This window comes from Dama dama, chromosome X, assembly GCF_033118175.1.
Source record: "Dama dama isolate Ldn47 chromosome X, ASM3311817v1, whole genome shotgun sequence".
Taxonomy (NCBI): Eukaryota; Metazoa; Chordata; class Mammalia; order Artiodactyla; family Cervidae; genus Dama; species Dama dama.
The window spans coordinates 131,141,060-131,162,691 of record NC_083714.1 but is presented as its reverse complement, the minus strand read 5'-3'; the positions used below and the strand labels follow the sequence as shown (position 1 = coordinate 131,162,691).

General features: G+C 36.9%; 1 protein-coding gene across 1 annotated transcript in view; it reads right to left on the bottom strand.

Moving 5' to 3' along the window:
- Positions 1 to 21,265, bottom strand: part of LOC133052894 (spastin-like) — a 122,429-nt gene extending 101,164 nt beyond the window's left edge. The window contains 2 exon segments of the mRNA XM_061137710.1: positions 20,408 to 20,600; positions 21,262 to 21,265. Of these exon segments, the coding sequence (XP_060993693.1) occupies positions 20,408 to 20,600; positions 21,262 to 21,265 (197 nt within the window).
- Between the last annotated feature and the right edge of the window lie 367 nt (positions 21,266 to 21,632).

The window sequence follows — 21,632 nt, the reverse complement described above, 5'->3', positions numbered from 1 at the left end:
CCTTCCCACAGTCCCTGAGACTGTTTTGTTTTGCTTTCTACAAATTTTAGCCTGAAGCATTAATACCAGAGCCTTCATGAACATATCAGGCGTAAGGGTAAAGCTGATAATAAACACGGATGGTTTTGGTTAATTTATCAAAGTAACCAATATTATAAGAATGTAGAAGAGTAAAATTCTTTATTGGGGTGCAGTAAATAACTATTTCGTAAAGGTTTGATCAAGGATTTCCTAGAAAGTAACATTAAATTGCAGACTATGAAGGCATTGACAAATCTCTGAAATATTGCTATTAATAAAAATTTACATATACAAAGTTAACCTTGGAAAGACTGAACATCTCTTCTGATTTGGAAATTCTTCCCATAAAATTTTTACAGTAATGTTAAGCTAAAGAAGAAATATGGAGTTACCAAGTTACCAAAAAAAAGAAAAAGAAACTAATTACTTCTGGCAGCACTTTTTGATAAAGTGAAATAGCAAATTTCTACCTTTCTAGGGACCATCTAGGAAATCTCAAAGATAGTTTTAAGTGTTGAAGGCATCCTAAAATTTTAACTTATTTTTAATGTAGGTTTTGATCTTGCAAAGGCACAACTGAAAAAGTTTTCAAAGGAGATATGGTCACTTTATTAAGATAGAATCATGGATTCCTGAGAAACAATGCCTTTTATTGAAAGAGGCAAAATACAAACAAATAAATATAGAGAAAGACAGTATGATTGTAAGGAAACTCAGCTCTTTCACAACTGAGGAATCTTAGTATTTTTCTGAAAAAATAAGGATCATTTTCATTGACACAAATCATATCTTGAGTCAAGCAATCCATCCAGACTGTTCTTACAACTAACATGGACAAAACTAGGTTTTATTGATGGGGGACAAATGCTGTAAATCTGTTTTTCCTCCAGCCTCTCTTCCCTATACCCTTTTTCCTCCCTTTCTTTGTCTCTTTCATAAAAGTACTTATTATACAAAGTAATAATAATAAAGATTATAGTCAACAAAATCAGGTAGTATTATGATGGAGAGATTTGGAAACTGTTATCTGGAGAGATTATAAGTAGGATAAAGAATAACATCTAATAACATTCTTATGACTCATTTGAAAAGACCCTGATGCTGGGAAAGACTGAAGGCAGGAGGAGAAGGGGATGGCAGAGGATGAGATGGTTGGATGGCATCACCAACTCAATGGACATAAGTTTGAGTAAACTCCGGGAGTTGGCAATGGACAGGGAGGCCTAGCGTGTGGCTTCCATGGGGTTGCAAGGAGTCAGACATGACTGAGTGACTGAACTGAACTGAACTGAAGGAGTTTTAAGACAAATCTGGATGGCATCACTGACTCAATGTACATGAGTTTGAGCAAACTCCAGGAGATGGTTAAGTAGAGGGAAGTCTGGAGTGCTGCAGTCCTCAGGGTTGCATAGAGTTGGACATGACTTAGCGACTCAAGAACAAAGACGAATTTATCACTGAAACAGACAGAAAGCCAAATTCTAGCTTTCCATTAAGATGTTATTTGGCAATAAAGGTTTAATAGACTTTTTTTCCTTAAAATTAAAACCACTCAAACCAAGCCAACTTTGTAAAAATTTAAATACATTTTGTTGCCTTTTCTGTATTCTTGTAGAGTCTGAACCACAGGCAATAACCAAAGAAACTAATATGTATTTTTACAGAAAAATTAAAAATGGATAGATATTTGAGGACATTGTATATTATGTAAGCATGTTAGCTGGAGGAGGCGATGGCAACCCATTCCAATATTCTTGCCTGGAGAATCCCACAGACAGAGGAATCTGGAAGGTCCTAGTCTACGGGGTCACAAAGAGTTGGACATGACTGAAGTGACTTAGCACACACACAAGCATGTTAGCAAACTAAATACAAATTGTACAACTGTCTGCAGTCACTCAGATCTCTTTTACATCTAGTTAAAATGGCAAAAAGGAATATCGTGGTAAGGAATCTGCCTTTCAATGCAGAAGACATGGGTTCAATCCCTGATCTGGGAAGATCCTACATGCCATGGAGCAACTAAGCCCATGCACCACAACTATTGAACCTGTGCTCTAGAGCCCCAGAGCTGCAACTACTGAATCACTCACATCTAGAGACCGTGCTCCACCACAAGACAAGTCACCTCAATGAGAAGCCCCCTCACCGCAATTAGAAAGTAGTCCCCACTCGCTGCAATTGGAGAAAATCAATGCTGCAAGGAGACCAAGCACAGCCAAAAATAAATAAACAAAATTAATTTTTTAAAAAGGGAACATTAAAATGACTCATTGTTCATGTTCATTAAAATGACTCAAAGATAAGGCTACTCTCAAGTGTCGTAGAAGAGAATGTTTCAAAAATAGAAGCATATAAGCTTTGTAATAATATTTTCAGTATTCATTCTTAAAAACTGTCTTGATATTTAATAATCCATAAAAAAATCAATTTAAGATTAGTCCAAGATTTTAAAGTAACTAAGGATGTTATGGCTCAGCTGGTAAGGAATTTGCCTGTAATACAGGAGACATGGGTTCGATCCCTGGGTTGGGAAGATCTCCTGGAGAAAGGAAAGGCTATCCAATCCAGTATTCTGGCCTGGAGAATTCCATGGACTGTAGAGTCCATGGGGTTGCAAAGAGTTGGATGTCACTGAGTGACTTTCACTTTCACTTCAAGGATTTTAAACTTATGTAATTATGCTTAAGCTTTCAAACTATGAAATATAATAATTTTTGACTTCTATTAAAAACAAACATTTTTTAACAAAAAAAACTTTTTTTTGAGAATAAAGAAATAATTTAGTTGAACACAAATTTGTATTTTTCATAGTTTTCATATTATGGAGGAGTAATATAAGTTGATTTGATTATTAAACCAAGATTAAAAGTTTAGAGAGTTCAGAATAACTATTCTCTTTATGAAGGAACACAAATCAAAATCTTATTAAATATATATGATGATGCCATATGATGTAAGAGGAAGGGGTAAATTAGGAGGTTGAGATGAACATATACACTACTAAATATAAAATAACCAACAAGGATCTACTGTATAGCACAGGGAACTGTGTAATTGAAACTAAGACAAAATTATAAATCAACTATACTCCAATATAAAGTTAAAAGTTAAAAATACACAATATACCACATTTTGATAAATTCAAGGAAAAGGTTAATATCTATCATTTTTAAACCAAAATTATTTAGTCAAATGTGTCAAAAGAGCAATCTTTATGATGTGAACTTGGATTTTTTTAAGTGTTTCTAGACTAGCAATTTCTAAAATTTTGAGGTTTTATTTCTTTTTATCCTGTGTATTTGAGGGAAATAAGGACTTATTTTCAAAAGAAAATAGATATCCATTATTCACCCCATAGACATCACCAAATGGCCAAATGATAAAACCAAAGTCCAATTAATGCTGCCACAAATGAGAGTAACTTATTGGCCATATATTAACCAGAAACAAAAACAAACAGTAGGAAAAAACAAAAAAGAAAGCTAAACAAAAGCAAATGAAAAAGTAAACAAATGTAAAGCTCTATTGCTGCTTGGGACTTATTTTGAGAACTAAGAAAAGACCTAACTGGGATGAAGGTCTTCATGAAGTATATATACTTTCTCAGCAATGCAGTTTACTTGGTTCTTGGGATGAGGCCACATGGGCATCTCAGTGGATGATCTACAAAACTGGTAGGTATATTTTTCCAAAAGAGCAATCAAGACTCTTACACGACCCAAAACAAATACGTGTCAACTATTTCCTGTCATTCTTTCATTACTTAGGAAAACAGTAAGACGATAAAAACCAGTCCACAGAGCATCTGAAAAGCTAAGTATTAATAGGCCATGTTATGATGAGATTCCTGAGTTAGAAACCAAACTGGCTAACGACCTACATGGTTGTAAACTGAAACTTCAGGGATGGAATCACCAAATAAATTATAGGATGCAGAGCTAAACATGAATTTCAGATGAACAGTGAACAATTTTTCAATATAAATAAGTCCTAGATACTGCATGCATATTTATTTGTTAAATCTGGCAACTATCTAATGGAATTATGTTTCATTAAACAAATTATTTGCATTTCTTCTTGATAAAAATTTACAAATCAGTCTCTGCATCTCTAGGGATATAAATGACCCAGACAATATAAAGTTAAGCCCAGAATTACACTAAAAGAATAATAATTTCTTTTACCAAAATTTAGTGAACTTGAGGTTTCCAAGTTTTAGACAATTTTCCCAGTGAAGCACAAGTAAAAAACTTACACTGGAAAATACTATTTCTTACAAAATAACATTAGGAATTAAGATATAAAACAACAAGCATATAGACTGTCTCCTTAAGTCTCTTCATATTCAATCTGAGAACACTTTGGTCATTTTTTTTTCTAGAGTACTATTTCATGCAGGAGGCACTCTGATATTGTCACAAACACAGGTTGGAAAGGTTAGTTTTAGACTTATGACGTTTTCAACTGTAGAAAAAAATTTACTTCCAGAAAAGAAACCAAAACAAACCATACAATCAGATATCAGGGCAAAAATTGTTCAAAGGATTACTTGAATAAGGTCAGGAGCTGTATTCCCCTGCTGTGTTCACCTCTCTCTAAAGCAGATCAAGATAAGTCATTCTACATTTCTGAAATACAAGTCTATGCCTCAAGGAATCATTTTAACCACAAGGAAGCTGTAGAAAAACAATACAAATTATGTTAAACTTTTTATTTTATATTATAATTTAGCAATTAACAGTGTTATGATAGTTTTAGGTGAACAGTGAAAGGACTCAGCCACACATATACGTGTATCCATTCTCCCCCAAACTCCCCTCCCATCCAGGCTGCCTCATGACATTGAGCAGAGTTCCCAGTGCTATACAGTAGGTCCTTGCTGGTTATCCATTTTAAATATATGCATGTCCATCCCAAAATCCCTAACTATCCCTTCCCCCATCCTACCCCTCCCACAAAAAATACGCTCTTTTTCTAAGTCTGTGAGACTATTTCTGTTTTGTGAATAAAGGAACTATACAACTTGATTTTGAAGGAAAAGTTAGTGAGTAAATGATCTTAGTTGTAAATCTTCAGCAAAGAAGAAAATTTCCCAAGAGCTAGGCAGGCAGCTATATATGTTAACTATATAAAATACAATCTAGCTATTGTTATATATTCATTCATTTATTAAAGACATTGAGCTCCACATATTTATTGATTCAGGTTATATCAATACAAACAACAAACAAGCTAGATCTCTATCTTTGTGAGAGTATGTCTACTTGGCATTTGTATAAAAAGACAAAACAACTGAAAAGCTGAAACTAAGTCACCCAACTAAAATGAATTCTCTCTACAAAAGGATTTTAGAACTTAAAGTTTAATTATATATTTTGAAATACTGACAATTCAGTGAAATGCTGGTACTAGCTTGACAATGGAATTATGATTTTTGTTCGTTGGTTTAAACTTCTGCAATTCAGGAAGCAATGTCAAAAACAATAACATCAGACAAAGGGCCACCTGGGAGAGACAAAGAATGAAAATAAATATGAATCTAAAAAGAGAAGGAGAAACTTTAAATATTAGAAAGGCAACAACGTTTGAATTCACAATTATAAAAGTATTGATTCATACTGAATGATCTTATAATGATCAGCAGATAAGAATGAGTCTTGTTTAGATACCATTAATCAAGAAATCATGAATATGGTAAAGTGAGCACTTACCAGAAGCAATATACCTACTGTATAGCACAGGGAACTCTGCTCAATGTTATGGGGAAATTTTTTCAAAATAAATAAAAGTACTTCATCCTCCAGACTCAAATACATTTTTGGTGGCTGTAACACCTAGCTGCCTATCCAAAATGGATTCTCCCCTTATGAGAACACAGATTTTATTGAGAGAGCACTGTGTTCATTAATTCTCCCCTCTCCAGACTTCTATAGCTATACTTGACCCTCTGACTCAGTGAAAGTGAAAGTTGCTCAGCCATGTCCCACTCTTTGTGACCTCATGGACTATACAGTCTGTGGAATTCTAAAGCCAGAATACTAGAGTGAGTAGCATTTCCCTTCTCCAGGGGATCTTCCCAACCCAGGGATCAAATCCAGGTTTCCCGCATTGCAGGCAGATTCTTTACCAGCTGAGCCATCAGCTGAGCCATCAGCCCCTTGTGACTCAGTACCTTATTAAATAAATATAGAAATCTGCTGAGTGAGGCATTTATGAAATTTACAGTTTTCCTGAAAAGAGAGACAAATCTAGCTGACGTGTTCTTCTCTTTACCATTCTCCTTTTTTCTTGTCTGCAATGGGGAATAATAACTTTCAAAGGGTGTGCCAATGACTTTCCACCACGAGGAACCAAGTTTTCCTCTAAGATTGGAGGATCATGAGGCAAAAAGTAGCCTGAGTCACAGTGACTTCCTGGAGCAGCTGCACTTCCCCTAGGTAAACTCTCTCTCATTTTATTGGTTAGCAAGAAAAAAAAAAACAGGTTAACTCCTATTTAGGCAAGTCACATAATTTGGTTTCTCTTACCCAGGCAGGTTCTCTTACACTGCAGGCAGATTCTTTACCATCTGAGCCACCAAGGAAGCCCTACTTGCAGTGAAATCCAATCCTAAATGTAAGACAGAAGCAGAGGGAGAAGAAGGGGGAACCTGAATAAGTATATTTTGAAATTTCTCCCTGGGAAATTCTAATGTGAACCTTATTTCGCTCTATAAAGAAGGGCTGTTCACCTCCATGTCATTGAGATGCATGTACATGTGTCCACTGTATCTGAAAGTTCCTTCTAACCCAGGGTCTTAAAATGAAAATGGAATCTAACTCATGGAAATAATTATTCTGTGTCCTAAATAATGTGCATTTTCTCTCTCTCTCTCTTTCCCTCTTCTTCTCTTTCTTGATTTTTCTACCCATACACATATTACTAAAGTATACTTTTCAAAATTTTTAAATTATAACTCTCATGTCAAACATTTTATTTAAAAATTAATGAAGGAAACAATAAAACATTAAAATGGATTTCAAAAACATTTAAGGAGCTAATTGTAGGCAGTGTAATAAAGAATGCTAGGATAAGATTGTTGGGTTAAATATAGAACTGGTAATTGTCTACAGAGCAATAAATTATAATTTGCAGCATCACCCTTTCTACATGATAGAAATTATTTGCACCTCTACTGGATAAAAATGCGCAATTGAATATGTAACCTCACTACATTCAGATTCTTTAATTGATAGTCTTGATTTGTGTACATAATATACAAACTATATCTCATATAAGTATATATGTAAATATATTAAGTCTATAACAGAAATATAATAAATACATATTACTATGCTTGCGTGGCTACTCAGTTGCTCTGTCGTGTCCGACTCTTTGTGGCTCTATGGACTGTAGCCCACTAGGCTCCTCTGTCCATGGGATTTCCCAGGCAAGAATACTGAATGGGTTGCCATGCCCTCCTCCAGGGGATCTTCCTGACCCAGGGATTGAACCTGCATCTCCTGTGTCTCTTGCACTGGCAGACAGATTCTTTACTGCTGAACCACCAGGGAAGTCTCATATTTTAATATAATAAACACATATTTAAGTTTAGAATCTATAATAAATAAAGATATAATGAACATATGAGATATAATTATTAACAAATACTATTGTGATATGAATGGTATTAACTCCAACCCATACTTTCTAGGAGCCAGAAAAAGCCTTAGCTATGAGTAGCTGAAGGAAATGGTAGGTTCTGATTTGCTTCTATTCTTGTTCTGGTTCTTTGTTATCCACTGATCCTTATCTTATCACAGCTCAGTTTACCATCCATGACATTCTACAGGGAAAATACCTCTTTAGTTGCCTCAGAGAAAATCCCATTGACATCTTACTTGTACTGTAAGCAACTACTCAAAAGTGGAGACTATAATACCAGAGACTATGCCCATTGCAATTTTCTATACAACTTTTTATTACTCCTTCAGCTCAACTACTAATTGTTACTTAGCACACACATATAAAAATTCTGTTAATTAATACAGAATATGTCAATACCAAAGCACACTTTGAAAACAGGCTAACTATAGTTACATTTTATATATAGATGGATGAGTTTTTCTCTCAGTTATTGGTGCAGAACCTGAAGAGACAACCCTGGATTTTGGAGGAACAAAATTTTTTAAGGGAGCACAGCCTTCAAACTTTCCCACTTATTGTTTAGAATATCATAGCCCCAGATAAACCTCTGGTGATGGCTGAGTGAGGAGTTTGGCAAATCCTCTCCCCCAAAAGCAGCTAAAAAGCTGAAGAAAATTGACAAAAACAACCTTTTCAGTACTATGGCAGTAGTCCAAAGGCACATAACAATGTAAGAAGTATTTATGCTTGAACAATTGCTGAATATTGAGTAGAAATAGTAGGAGTCTATGGCATTTTTGCCTGGGATGCTACCAAGAGCCCTCCAGCTCCATTGGCACAGATGTTCTGCCAGAGCAGAGCAGGCCATAAGGGCTGACAGCTTCACTGATGCGATCAAAATAGAGTGAACCTCTTTACAAAGATAGACGGTACTTGAGGTCATAAAATGAGCCTCAAAAACATTAAAAAAATATTCAAGTCACATTAAATATATTCTCTGACCACTATGAAACTAAATTAAAAATCAATAACAAAATGATTTCTATAAAATCTCCCAGTATTTGCAAAATAAATATTCTATTTCTAAATAGTCCATAGATCTAAGAGGTGAACCAAAAGTTAAATTAGAAGTCTTTTGAAGTGGATGCAAATGAAAACACAATATATTAAAATATGTAGGATGCCTCTAAATATGCAGTCAAGAAAAAATGCCCACATGAGAAAATAAGAACATTTTCAAATCAATGATTTCAATGTCCACCTTCTGAAACTAGGAAAAGATAATAAGTTACATCCATAATTAATAAATATCAAACAATAACGATTGTGATAGAAATTGGCGAAATAATAACAGAAAACAATAGACAAAAATCAGTAACTGAAAAGTGATTCTTTGAGAAGTTCAGCAAAATTGATAAGTCTTTAGCTGAACTGGCTAATGAAAAAATATACAAATTATTGGGAGTTGGTGATGGACATGGAAGCCTGTCACAAAGAGTCGGACACAACTAAGCAACTGAATTCAACTATGAATATTAGGGATGAAAGGAGTGACATCACTACAGAGTACAGAAAATTTTAAAGAATCATGAAGAACTTTGTGTCAAAATGTTTTAAAACTTTGATAAAATGGACAGATTGTTTGACAGCTCAAACTATCAGAGCTCCCTGAACAATAAATAGCCTGAATAACCTTATATTTATTTAAAAAATGATATTGTAGTTAAAAATCCTTTCAACAAAGATAACTTCAGAATCAGATGGCTTCAGTGGTGAATATCCACAGTTAAGGAATGAATGATACCAATTCTATACAAATTGTATAGATTTCTATTTAGTATCAATTTCTAAATTGTATCAATTTCTATTCCAGAAATTGAAGAGGAGAGAATCTTTTCCAGTTCACCCACTAATACCAACATTATGCTACTACCAAAACAAGCAAAACTGTTATAAGAAAAGAAAACTAAGGACCAATATTCCTCATAGACATAAATGCAATAATTCAATAATTCCAAAAAAAGGTTTGGCAAATCTAATCCAATACTAACAACAATAGCGAAAGAACAGGCAAAGAATTTCAACAAAAACTTCATCAGAAAAGACATTAGGATGATAACTAATCACATGAAATTACCCTCAACATCATTAGTCATGAGGTGAATAAGAATTAGAATCAAAGTGAGAAAATATGCACATGCTAGCAAAGCAATTCTCAAAATTCTCCAAGCCAGGCTTCAACAGTACATGAACCATGAACTTCCAGATGTTCAAGCTGGATTTAGAAAAGGCAGCGGAACCAGAGATCAAATTGCCAACATCCACTGGATCATCAAAAAAGCAAGAGTTCCCGAAAAACATCTACTTCTGTTTTATTGACTATGCCAAAGCCTTTGACTATGTGGATCACAATAAACTGTGAAAAAGTCTGAAAGAGATGGGAATACCAGACCACCTGACCTGCCTCCTGAGAAATCTGTATGCAGGACAAGAAGCAACAGTTAGAACTGGACATGAAACAGACTGGTTCCAAATCGGGAAAGGAATATGTCAAGGCTGTATATTGTCATCCTACTTATTTAACTTATATGCAGACTACGTCATGCAAAATGCATGGGTGAAACACAAGCTGGAATCAGGATTGCCAGAGAAATATCAACAACCTCAGATACGCAGATGACACCACCCTTATGGCAGAAAGTGAAGAAGAATTAAAGAGCCTCTTGATGAAAGTGAAAGAGGAAAGTGAAAAAGTTGGCTTAAAGCTCAACATTCAGAAAACTAAGATCATGGCATCTGGTCCCATCACTTCATGGCAAATACATGGGGAATCAATGGAAACAGTGACAGACTTCATTTTGGGGGGCTCTAAAATCACTGCAAATGCTGACCGCAGCCATGAAATTAAAAGACGCTTGCTCCTTGGAAGAAAAGTTAAGACCAACCTAGACAGCATATTTAAAAACAGAGACATTACTTTTCCAACAAAGGTCCATCCAGTCAAAGCTATGGTTTTTCCAGTAGTCATGTATGGATGTGAGAGTTGGACTATAAAGAAAGCTGAGCGCCGAAGAATTGATGCTTTTGAACTGTGGTGTTGGAGAAGACTCTTGAGAGCCCCTTGGACTGCAAGGAGATCACACCAGTCAATCCTAAAGGAAATCAGTCCTGAATACTCATTGGAAGGACTGATGCTAAAGCTGAAACTCCAATATTTGGCCACCTGATGCAAAGAACTGACTCATTGGAAAAGACCCTGATGCTGGGAACGATTAAAGGCAGGAAGAGAAGGGAACATCAGAGGATTCGATGGTTGGATGGCACCACCAACTTGATGTACATGAGTTTGAGCAAGCTCCAGGAATCGGTAAAGGACAGGGAATCCTGGTGTGCTGCAGTCCATGGAGTCACAGAGTCGGACACGACTGAGCGACTGAAGAGAACTGAGAAACCACTACCAACCAGTGAGGAAGTCTAAAATTAAAAAGACTGACAATAGCAAGTATTAGCAAGGATTTGGAACAACTGTAATTCTCATCCACTGATGGTTGGGATGTAAAATAGTGTGGTTACTCTGGTAAAGAGTTATAGTTTGGCATTCACCTACTACATGATTTGGCCATCCCCCTCAGAGGTGTAACCCAAGAGAAACAAAAGCATATGTCCATACAAATACTTGTGTATGGCTATTTGTAACAGTTTTATTTATAATGGCCAAAAACAGGAAGGAGATCCGAACTGTACATCAACAGATGAATGGATTAAAACAAAACAAAACGTTGCTATAGTCATGCAATAGAACACTTCTCAGCAGTCAAAAACAATGAACTACTAATACATTCTATAACAGAGATAAACCTCAATGTAAATGTGCTGAGAGAAATAAATCGTGCCAAAAAAGAAATAAAATGTATGGGGCTTCCTTGATGGCTCAGTGGTAAAGAGTCTGCCTGCCAATGCAGGAGACAAGGGTTTGATCTCTGATTCGGGAAGACTGAACATGCCGTGAGGCAACTAAGCCCATATGATACAACTGCTGAGCCTGTGCTCCAGAGCCTGGGGGCCACAACTACTGAGCCCACATGCTGCAACTACTGAAGCCTGTGTGCCCTTGAGCCCATGCTTCACAGCAAGAGAAGCCATGGCAATGAGAAGCCAGCACATCACAACTAGAGAGTAGTCCCTACTTGCCACAATTAGAGAAAACCCCACGTGCAGCAATGAAGACCTAGAATAGCCAAAAACAAATAAAAATCTAAAATGAAAAATGATATATAATTCAATTTGTATAAAGTTAAAAAATGGAAACTAATCTATAGTGACAGAGAGATCAGTGAATTCTAGGAGATCTTGGGTCAGAGAGGAGCAGACAGAATCATGAAGACAATTATATTTTGGAGGTAATGTATATGTTTATTATTGTGATAATGGTTTAAATATATGTGGAAGCTTATTAAATTATAGGATTTAAATATTTCAGTTTATCATACATCAACTATTGCAAAATTAGGGTTTTATTTTTTTAATCCCAAAAAAGGCCAGGTAGAAATGACTTGGTGAATTACATCAAATATTAAATGAAAAACATCCAAATTTTTGCAAGCTCTTTCAGTAGATACAGAAGGAGGGAATATACTTTATAATCCATTCTATGAGGCCAGTATTAATCTGATATTAAAGCCAGAAAAAGACATCACCAAAAAAACTACAAACCAATATCCCTCATTAACATAGTCAAAAAGATCGCTTGACAAAAATTCATTCAAAATGGATCCTAAACCAAAATATAAAATGCAAAACTATAGAAGTCTCAGAATATAGCACAGGCAAAAATCTAGGTGACCTTGGGTTTGACAATAACTTTTCAAATGCAACTCCGACAGTGTGATCTAAGAAAGAAAAAAATGATAAGATGAGCTTCTTTAAAAGAAAAACTTCTGCTCTTTTAAAGACACTGATAAGAGAATGTAGGGTAAGCCATGGGCTGGAAGACAAATTTTGTAAAACATCTCATAAAGGACTAGTATCCAAAGTATGCAAAGAACTTTTAATACTCAGCAATAAGAAAACAATATAATTACAAATGGGCAAAAGATTTAAACAGACACATCACCAAGAAAAATTGGTGACAGAAAATATACATATGACAGATACTCAACATCAAATGTCACCAGGGAATTGCAAATTAAAACAGCAGTAAGATAACACCACACACCTATTAAAATGCCTGAAGTGGGAAACGCTGACAATGCTCAAAGGCTCACAAGAATGGGGAGCAATAATTCTCATTCACTGCTGGTGGGAATAAAAAGGATACAGACATGATGGAAGATGCTTGAAATGTTTCTTACAAAATTAAGCATACTTTTACCACAGGATCCATCAATCATGCTCCTTGGTATGTACACAAATGAATTAAGAACATAGGTCCTCACAAGGTCTGCACACAAATGTTTATAGGAACTTTATTAATAAGTGCCAAAACTTGGAAGCAACCAAGACATCTTTCAGCAGGTGAATGGATATACAAATTGTGGTACATCCATACAATGGAATGTTATTCAGTGCTAAATAGAAATGAGATACCAAGGACAAAAACACACAGAGGAAATGTAAATGAAAATTTGCAAGTGAAGAAATCAATCTGAGAAGGCTATATATTATTTTATTCCCATGATATGGCATTCTAGAAAAGGCAAAACTATGGAGACAGTAAAAAGATTAGTGGTTTCTAAGTGTTTGAGAAGGAAGGAAGAAAGGTGGAGCATGGGGTTTTTTAGGGCAGTGAAATTGTTCCACATGTTACTATAATAGTAGACAGATAACATTAAATATCTGTCAAAATCTAGAGTATGTACAACACAAAGAGTGAACCCTAATGTAAACTATGGACTTTGTTAAGAATAATGTATTAATGTTAGCTCATCAACTGTAACAAAAGTACCACACTAATGCAGGACATTAATAAGAGGGAAAACTGTGTAGGGGAGGGAAGAAGAAGGTGCATGGGAACTGTGGACTTTCAGCTTAAGTTTCCTTTAAATCTAAAACTGCTCAAAAAGCAAAGCATTACACACACACATGATTTATCTTCAAACTATTTATGTAACCCTTGTGAAGTTCAATGTATATGGTTCCCCACTTAAAATTGTGGCTGTGACTTTAAAAATCAAATTGTCAAAATAAAATAAATAGAGGTGAAGGTAATATTCTCATTTCCAGGATCATTCTGCTACAGTCACTCATTCACTTTGCTATACTAAGTTGCACTGAACTTTTAAGACTTAACTGATATCATATTTAACTCCCTAATAAATCTCATCATTTGTTCTTACACTGAGCCTATGCCATGTATTTTGGACCCTAATTTGTTGCTTGAAGCATAACATTATCTTCTTAACTAGTACTTCTTATCATAAGAGAATAGGATCTCTTCTTCAGTATTTCTGACAGACCTCAGTACCATGTGGAATATAAAGAATGTTTCAAAATATTGCTTTACTTTCATGCTTATAACAAATGTATTACAGTTTAAGAATTCTGAATAGCATGCATTTACTTTTGACTATTAGCTCAACATCACTAGTCATATGGGAAATACAAAACAAAACTACAATGAGGTATCACCTCACACCTGTCAGAATAGCCATCATCAAAAAGTCTACAAATAAAACATTGGAGAGGATGTCGAGAAAAGGGAACTCTCCAACACTGTTGGTGGGAATGCAAATTGGTGCAGCCACTATGGAAAATAGTATGCAGGTTTCTCAAAAAATAAAATAAAAATAGAACTACAATATGACACAACAATTCCACTTATGAGTATATATCCAAAAAACCCAGAAACTAATTTAAAAAGATACATGGACTCCAATGTTCATAGCAGCATTAGTTACAATTGCTAAGACATGGAAGCAACATAAATGTCCATAAACAAATGAGAGCATAAAGAAGATGTGGTACATACACACACACACACACACACACACACACACTGAAATACTGCTCAATCATTTAAAAAAAAAAACACAAATTTTGGCACTGGCAGCAACATGGATAAACTTGGAGGGCATATGCTAAGTGAAATAAGTCAGGCAAAGACAAATACAGTATAAAATCACTTACATGTGAAATATAAAAAAAATACAACAGCTTAGTGAACAAAAAGGAATCACAGAAATAGAGAACAAACCAACGAGGGTAAAGAAGGAAGAAGGTGCAATATAAGGGTGGGAGATTAAGAGGTACAAACTAGTATATAAAATAAGCTATAGGGATATACTCTACAACATGAGTAATATAGCCAATATTTTTAAAATACACATTAAACTATCAAAAACTAAATAACATTAAAAAATTTAAAATGCCTCTTTATAAATATGTCCCTTGAGGGGTTTCCCTGAAGGTTCAGCATTTAAAGAGTCCACCTTGCAATGCAAGGAACACTGGTCCAGGAAGATCCCATGTGCCATGGGGCAACTAAGCCCGTGTGCCACAACTACTGAGCCAGAACTCTAGAGCCCATGAGCTACAACTACTGAGCCCACATGCAGCAACTACTAAAGCCCTCACACACTAGAGCCCATGCTCCTCAATGAGAAGCCACTGCAATGAGAAGGCCTGTGCGCGGCAACCAAAGACTAGCCCCCAGTCCCCACAACTAGAGAAAGCTTTCATACAGCAACCAAGATTCAGCACAGCCAAAAATAAATAAATAAACCATTTTTTAAAATCTCTCTGGAAAAGAATGAATTGATACTTCATAATTTTCAGTTCCAAATAGGAAAAGGAGTACATCAAGGCTGTATATTGTCACCCTGCTTATTTAACTTATATGCAGAGTACATCATGAGAAATGCTGGGCTGGAGGAAGCACAAGCTGGAATCAAGATTGCCAGGAGAAATATCAATAACCTCAGATATGCAGATGACACCACCATTATAGCAGAAAGTGAAGAACTAAAGAGCCTCTTCATGAAAGTGAAAGATGAGAGTGAAAAAGTTGGCTTAAAGCTTAACAATCAGAAAACTAAGATCATGGCATCTGGTCCCATCACTTCATGGCAAATAGATGGGTAAACAGTGGAAACAGTGGCTGACTTTATTTTTCTGGGCTCCAAAATCACTGTGGATGGTGATTGCAGCCATGAAATTAAAAGATGCTTGCTCCTTGGAAGAAAAGTTATGACCAAACTAGACAGCATATTAAAAAGCAGAGACATGGGTTTTCCCAGTAGTCATGTATGGATGTGAGAGTTGGACTGTGAAGAAAGCTGAGCACCGAAGAATTGATGCTCTTAAACTGCGGTGTTGGAGAAGACTCTTGAGAGTCCCTTGGACTGCAAGGAGATCCAACCAGTCCATCCTAAAGGAGATCAGTCCTGAGTGTTCATTGGAGGGACTGATGTTGAAGCTGAAACTCCAATACTTTGGCCACCTGATGCGGAGAGCTGACTCATTGGGAAAGACCCTGATGCTGGGAAAGATTGAGGGCAGGAGGAGAAGGGGATGACAGAGGATGGGATGGTTGGATGGCATCACCAACACAATGGACATGGGTTTGGGTGGACTCTGGGAGTTGTTGATGGACAGGGAGGCTGGCCTACTGCGGTTCATGGGATCGCAAAGAGTCGGACACGACTGAGCGACTGAACTGAACTTAACTCAATTTTCCAAAGTTATGTAAACCCCAACAGCTTCTATCATCTCCAGCTGGGGCCAAGAAACTAATACTATCTCAACCAAAAGAAGCAAAACTAAGACAGCTCTTCTTTCTCTGTTCTGCACTCTCTCTTTCATCTTCCAACCTCAAGGAGGTATGGAAAAAATATGGATAAGGTGCAGCAGCCCATGGAATAATTAGGAAAGGAGAGAAATCACATAAAGAGTGACAACCATGTTGGATATGAGGAGAAATGACCTAGGATATCCTGGATTGGTCAAGCCATGGGTCACCTCCATGTGATGGGCCTAAGTAAAAGATGCAAATGAGTGAACAAGGAAATGGAAGGACTACACTGAAAGAAAAGGAAGAGACTCTCAAAAGTTAATTTTTTATTTTACTTATATAAAACTTATATAGTTTTAAAATCAACTCTATAAAGAAGCAATGTTATGAAAAAATTGACTTCTAATCTGTTCCTTTTCCTTATCCCCTTCCTCCAACATAGTAGTGTTTCTTGTTTAAAATAAATAGAATCTGGTTATAAGCCTCTATTTCAGTTTCACTTAATCTGCAATGAAAGTAACTTGGATGATATGATCAAAAAAAGATAACTCAAAACAACAAAACACTAGCCTATCGATCTGTTTGCAGAACATCAGAGGAATTTTGAATTAGACAAGGCTCATGGAAAGAGACTGAAAACACTGTTCCTAGTATACTATGCTAAACTCTTCTAAAAGTTAGTTTGAGACCCATTGTTCCTCTGAATTCTTCATTCAGAAACGTAAAGTCTATATCAATTAGAGAGCTGGGTATCCATCCTTCTACTGACTTCTTTCTGTCTCCATCTCTTCCATCAACTAGTACACTATCTTGCTACAATGAGTTAGAGATTAAAATTTCCAGAAGGCTACAGGACCAGACATGGATAGCAAGCTTTCAAAAGCATACTGAATTCTAAAACATAGGGCATTTACAAGTAAAACACCAAAGAGAGTATTAAATGAGAGTCCAAAAGAAGTATACAAAGGGAATGATAGTATTCTTTAAATTACATATTAATTTCCCCAGATAATGATAGAATATTCCAAATCAGTCCAATAACACGTTAGAAAATAATATTATAAGTGCTGAGAACTGGTCTGTAGACAACAACTAGTCTTCTAGCTTTTGGTATGAAAGGGACAAAAACATTCATAATCGTATAGTGCATGCATGCTCAGTCATGTCTGACTCTTTGCAATCCCCTGGACTGTAGCCCACCAGGCTACTCTGTCCATGGGATTTCCCAGACAAGAATATTGGAATGGGTTGCAATTTCTTTCTCAAGGGGATCTTTTCGACCCAGGGATTGAACCCGTGTCTCCTGCATTGGCAGGTGGATTCTTAACCAGTGAGCCACCTGGGAAGCCCAAATACATTCATATATTATACCTTGTCAATTCACAAACATCATCTCAGGATCTTTCCTTAGTTATGTGAAGAGAAGCAAACAGAAATACAAACCAACATACCACCTATAAAATATTAGGGAAAGGCATATCATCTGTAACGTTCAGGAAAGTCAAAGTTGAAATTCTCAAAGGATTACAAGAAGATACCAACTCAATCAAATAAGAGTACAGGCAGAGGATAAAAGATAGGAAAACTATATACAAAGGAAATTGGATGAGACAAGAAAAACTGGAGTGAAATTAAAAGCAACGTAAAATTAAACCCCTTTGGAGATAGTAAAGAATGTACTTCATCTTGAAGAACATCAAATTACTGAAGTGGACACTAACTTAATTAGTGGATACATTTGAGAAGTTCTCACAGAAAGTAGAGAAAAGGGAAAAGAGTATAAACTAGCTGATAATGTATAAAATACAGACTGAAGATCCAATTTAATAATTAAAGTCTTTTTCAGGAAAATGGGAAGTAGAATAGAAGCAATGATCAAAATCATAATTTTTTAAAAATGATTAAGAGAAAAAAATGCAAAAAGCAAATTAAAAGGGCTCACCATACACCAGGCAAAAGTGATTTCAAGAATTCCAACTTCAGACATACTGACTGACAAAAATGTTTGACTTTAAAGATACTGAAAAAAAGCTAATAATTAACCATGTTGTATAACACAGATCAACTACAAAAGAGTAAGATTGGGCTTAGATTTTTCTGTTGTAACTAAAACAACACCTGGGACTTACCCAAAACTCAATAAATCTTTATTGAACAAATGAATAAAATGATGAGTGAATGTGTGGTGACAACAAAAAAACAGCATTCATAATATAAAATATCTATGGCCTTTGTTTAAAAAAAAAAAGTGATGACATTACCATAGTTTCCTACACTATTATTCATGTAAATCTCCCAGATATTGGGATGTTTTTGTAGAATAACCCTGGTAGACCTCACTGTGGGACTATGTGATTATAAAATGGTTAAGTAGACAGAAAACACCACAGGAGACAAACATTTACTTTGAATATCATCAGCGTCATGGCTAGTAGAGAAGAGTGAGCTTCAGGAGGGACTGGAGTACGTGATTGATTGCAAACTAAAATAGAACTATACTCAGAAGCTAAATATAAATTGTTTGAAAATTTTAGAAAGAAGGAAACAACTACAATTATATGTATATAACCCCTCTTCCTGCTATCTTAGGCAACTTTTCCCTTTCTCTTGGAGATACTAGATATGGAGCATGCTTCTGCTAGTATCTATTATGGGCTAGAGTGGAGGATAATTATAAGGGAGCTTTTAGGAACACTTAGAATAGAATAGACTGAGGGACTTGTAAGTTCTTAAATGGCCTGTAAGACTCTGTACAGCCACTTCACTGACTGCTCTCAAGTGGCAAATAAAGATAGCATCTTTAAAACGTATTGATCACTGTCTTATTGCAGTAAACCCAGAAGACTTAGTTTTTAGGGGCAAGGAGAATATTCAGGACTGATACTATCATGGAAGTCACAAGTATAAGCTCATAGCAAGAGATAGGAGGAGAATCTTTAACTAAATAAACATGCAACACATTAATGACACTGATTACTCAACAATAATTATGTAACTAAATACACTGAGAGGTCTTTTGTATCATTTATCTATCACCACATTAATTCTGCATAACAAACTATTTCAGGGTGGTCCTAAGATGGCAGAGGAATAGGACAGAGAGACCACTTTCTCCCCAACAAATTCATTGAAAGATCATTTGAACGCTGAGAAAATTCCACAAAACAGTTTCTGAATGCCGGCAGAGGACACCAGGCACCCAGAAAGGCAGCCCATTGTCTTCGAAAGGAGGTAGGACAAAACATAAATGATAAAAAGAGAGACAAAAGAATTAGGGATGGAGACCCATCCTGGGGAGGGAGTCTTAAAAGAGGAGAAGTTTCCAAACACCAGGAAACCCTCTCACCAGCGGGTCTGTGGGGAGTTTTGGAATCTCAGAGGGTAACATAACCAGGAGGAAAAAAAAATAATAATAAATAAAAAACAAACAAACCCCACAGATTACCTGCCTAACAACAACTCCCAGCAGAGAAGTAGCCCAGACGCTCGCATCTGCCACCAGCAAGTCGGGGGGCTGAACAGGGAGGCGCAGGCTGCAGTGCTTAGGGTAAGGACCGGGCCTGAATGCCCTGAGAGCAATCTGAGGGAGCTAACATGAGCTAGGAACCCAAACTGTGGGATAGCATAAGAGACAGGGGAAAAAAGGGGGGGAGAGAGAACTATCCTGTGAAAAGCCGTAACCTAAGGCACTGCCGGCCTGCTCACAGAACAAAGGATTGAGCGAATACCAGAGGAGAGCTAGCAGACAGGCCCATCCCCCGCTGGAGGAAGGGAAACAGGCTGGAGGCAGCCAGAGCCAGAAAGGGGCAAACTCAGGCCCAGAGACGGCATCCTCTACCAAACTGCAAGCAGGCTTCCAGTTCCTAACCAAGACTTCCTGGGATTCTGGACGGTTGACATCTGCCGGGAGGGTCGCAGCCAGAGATCAGCTCCCTAGAAGAGACACATGGCACACCTGAGACGGGTGCACCCGCTGCCACCCAGGAAATCTAGCGGCTGGGACCGGGGAGGTGATAAGACGCATCGCACCTGCGGAGAGTGTGCTCGCCAAGCACTCGGTCACCTGAGCTGCTAGGACCTGGGAAAGGCATAAAACGCAGGCCCAACCGAGTCTGTGCCTTTGCGGAGTACCCGAGCAGCTTAGATCTGGCAAGTGCACGCAACCCAGGGCCAGCTTTAGACAGTTCCACTGCAGAGCAACCGGAAGCCTGAGCAGTGTAGACTGGAAAAGGACACATGCCATGAGTGGGCGCAAACCCAATGTGGCCGAGACCCTGCGAGTGCTCCCCACACAGGCCAGTGATATTTGTTTACAGTGTTCCTCCCTCCCAATAGCACGACGGAACAAGTGAGCCTAAATAAGTGACCACCTTGGCCCCTTGTGTCAGGGCGGAAATTAGACACTGAAGAGACCAGCAAACAGAAGAAGCCAAGAGAAACAGAGGGAACCGCCTTGGAAGTGACAGGTGCAACAGATTAAAACCCTGTGGTTAACACTGACTACATTGGAGGGGGCCTATATACCTTGAGAAGCGTAAGGTGGAACAAGGAACTATTTGAAACTGAACTGACCCCACACTGGCCACAACAGCTCCAGAGAAATTTCTAGATATATTTTTACTATTATCATTTCTCCTTAATTTTAAAATTTTTTAGTCCTCTATTACTCCTTTAATTTTCATTTTTATAACCTACTATTACCTTGCAAAAAAAGAACCTATTTTTAAAGCAAACTTCATATATATTTTTTATAAACTTTGTGATTTTGTTTTGTTTTTTTAATATTGTATTTTTGAGAGTGTAACCTCTACTTTAGATTTTTAATCTTTGCTTTTTGGTATTTGTTATCAAATTTGTACCTTTAAGAATCCAATCTTCAGTACCCATTTTTACTTAGGAGTATGATTACTGGCTTGACTGCTCTCTCCATCTTTTGACTCTCCTTTTTCTTCCCCAGATCACCTCTATATCCTCCCTCCCTCTTCTCTTCTCTACCTAACCCTGTGAATTTCTGTGTGTGTTCTGGGCTGTGGAGAACACTTAGGGAACTGATTCCTGCATAGATCTGCCTCTCTCTTTTGATTCCCCTTTTCGCCTCCTGGTCACCTCTATCTATTTCCTCCCTCTTCTCTTCTCTGTGTAACTCCATGAATTTCTCTGAGGGTTCCAGATTGTGGAGAGCACATAGGGAATTGATTACTGGCTACATTGCTCTCTCCCCTTTTGAATCCCCCTCTTCTCCTCTTGGTCACCT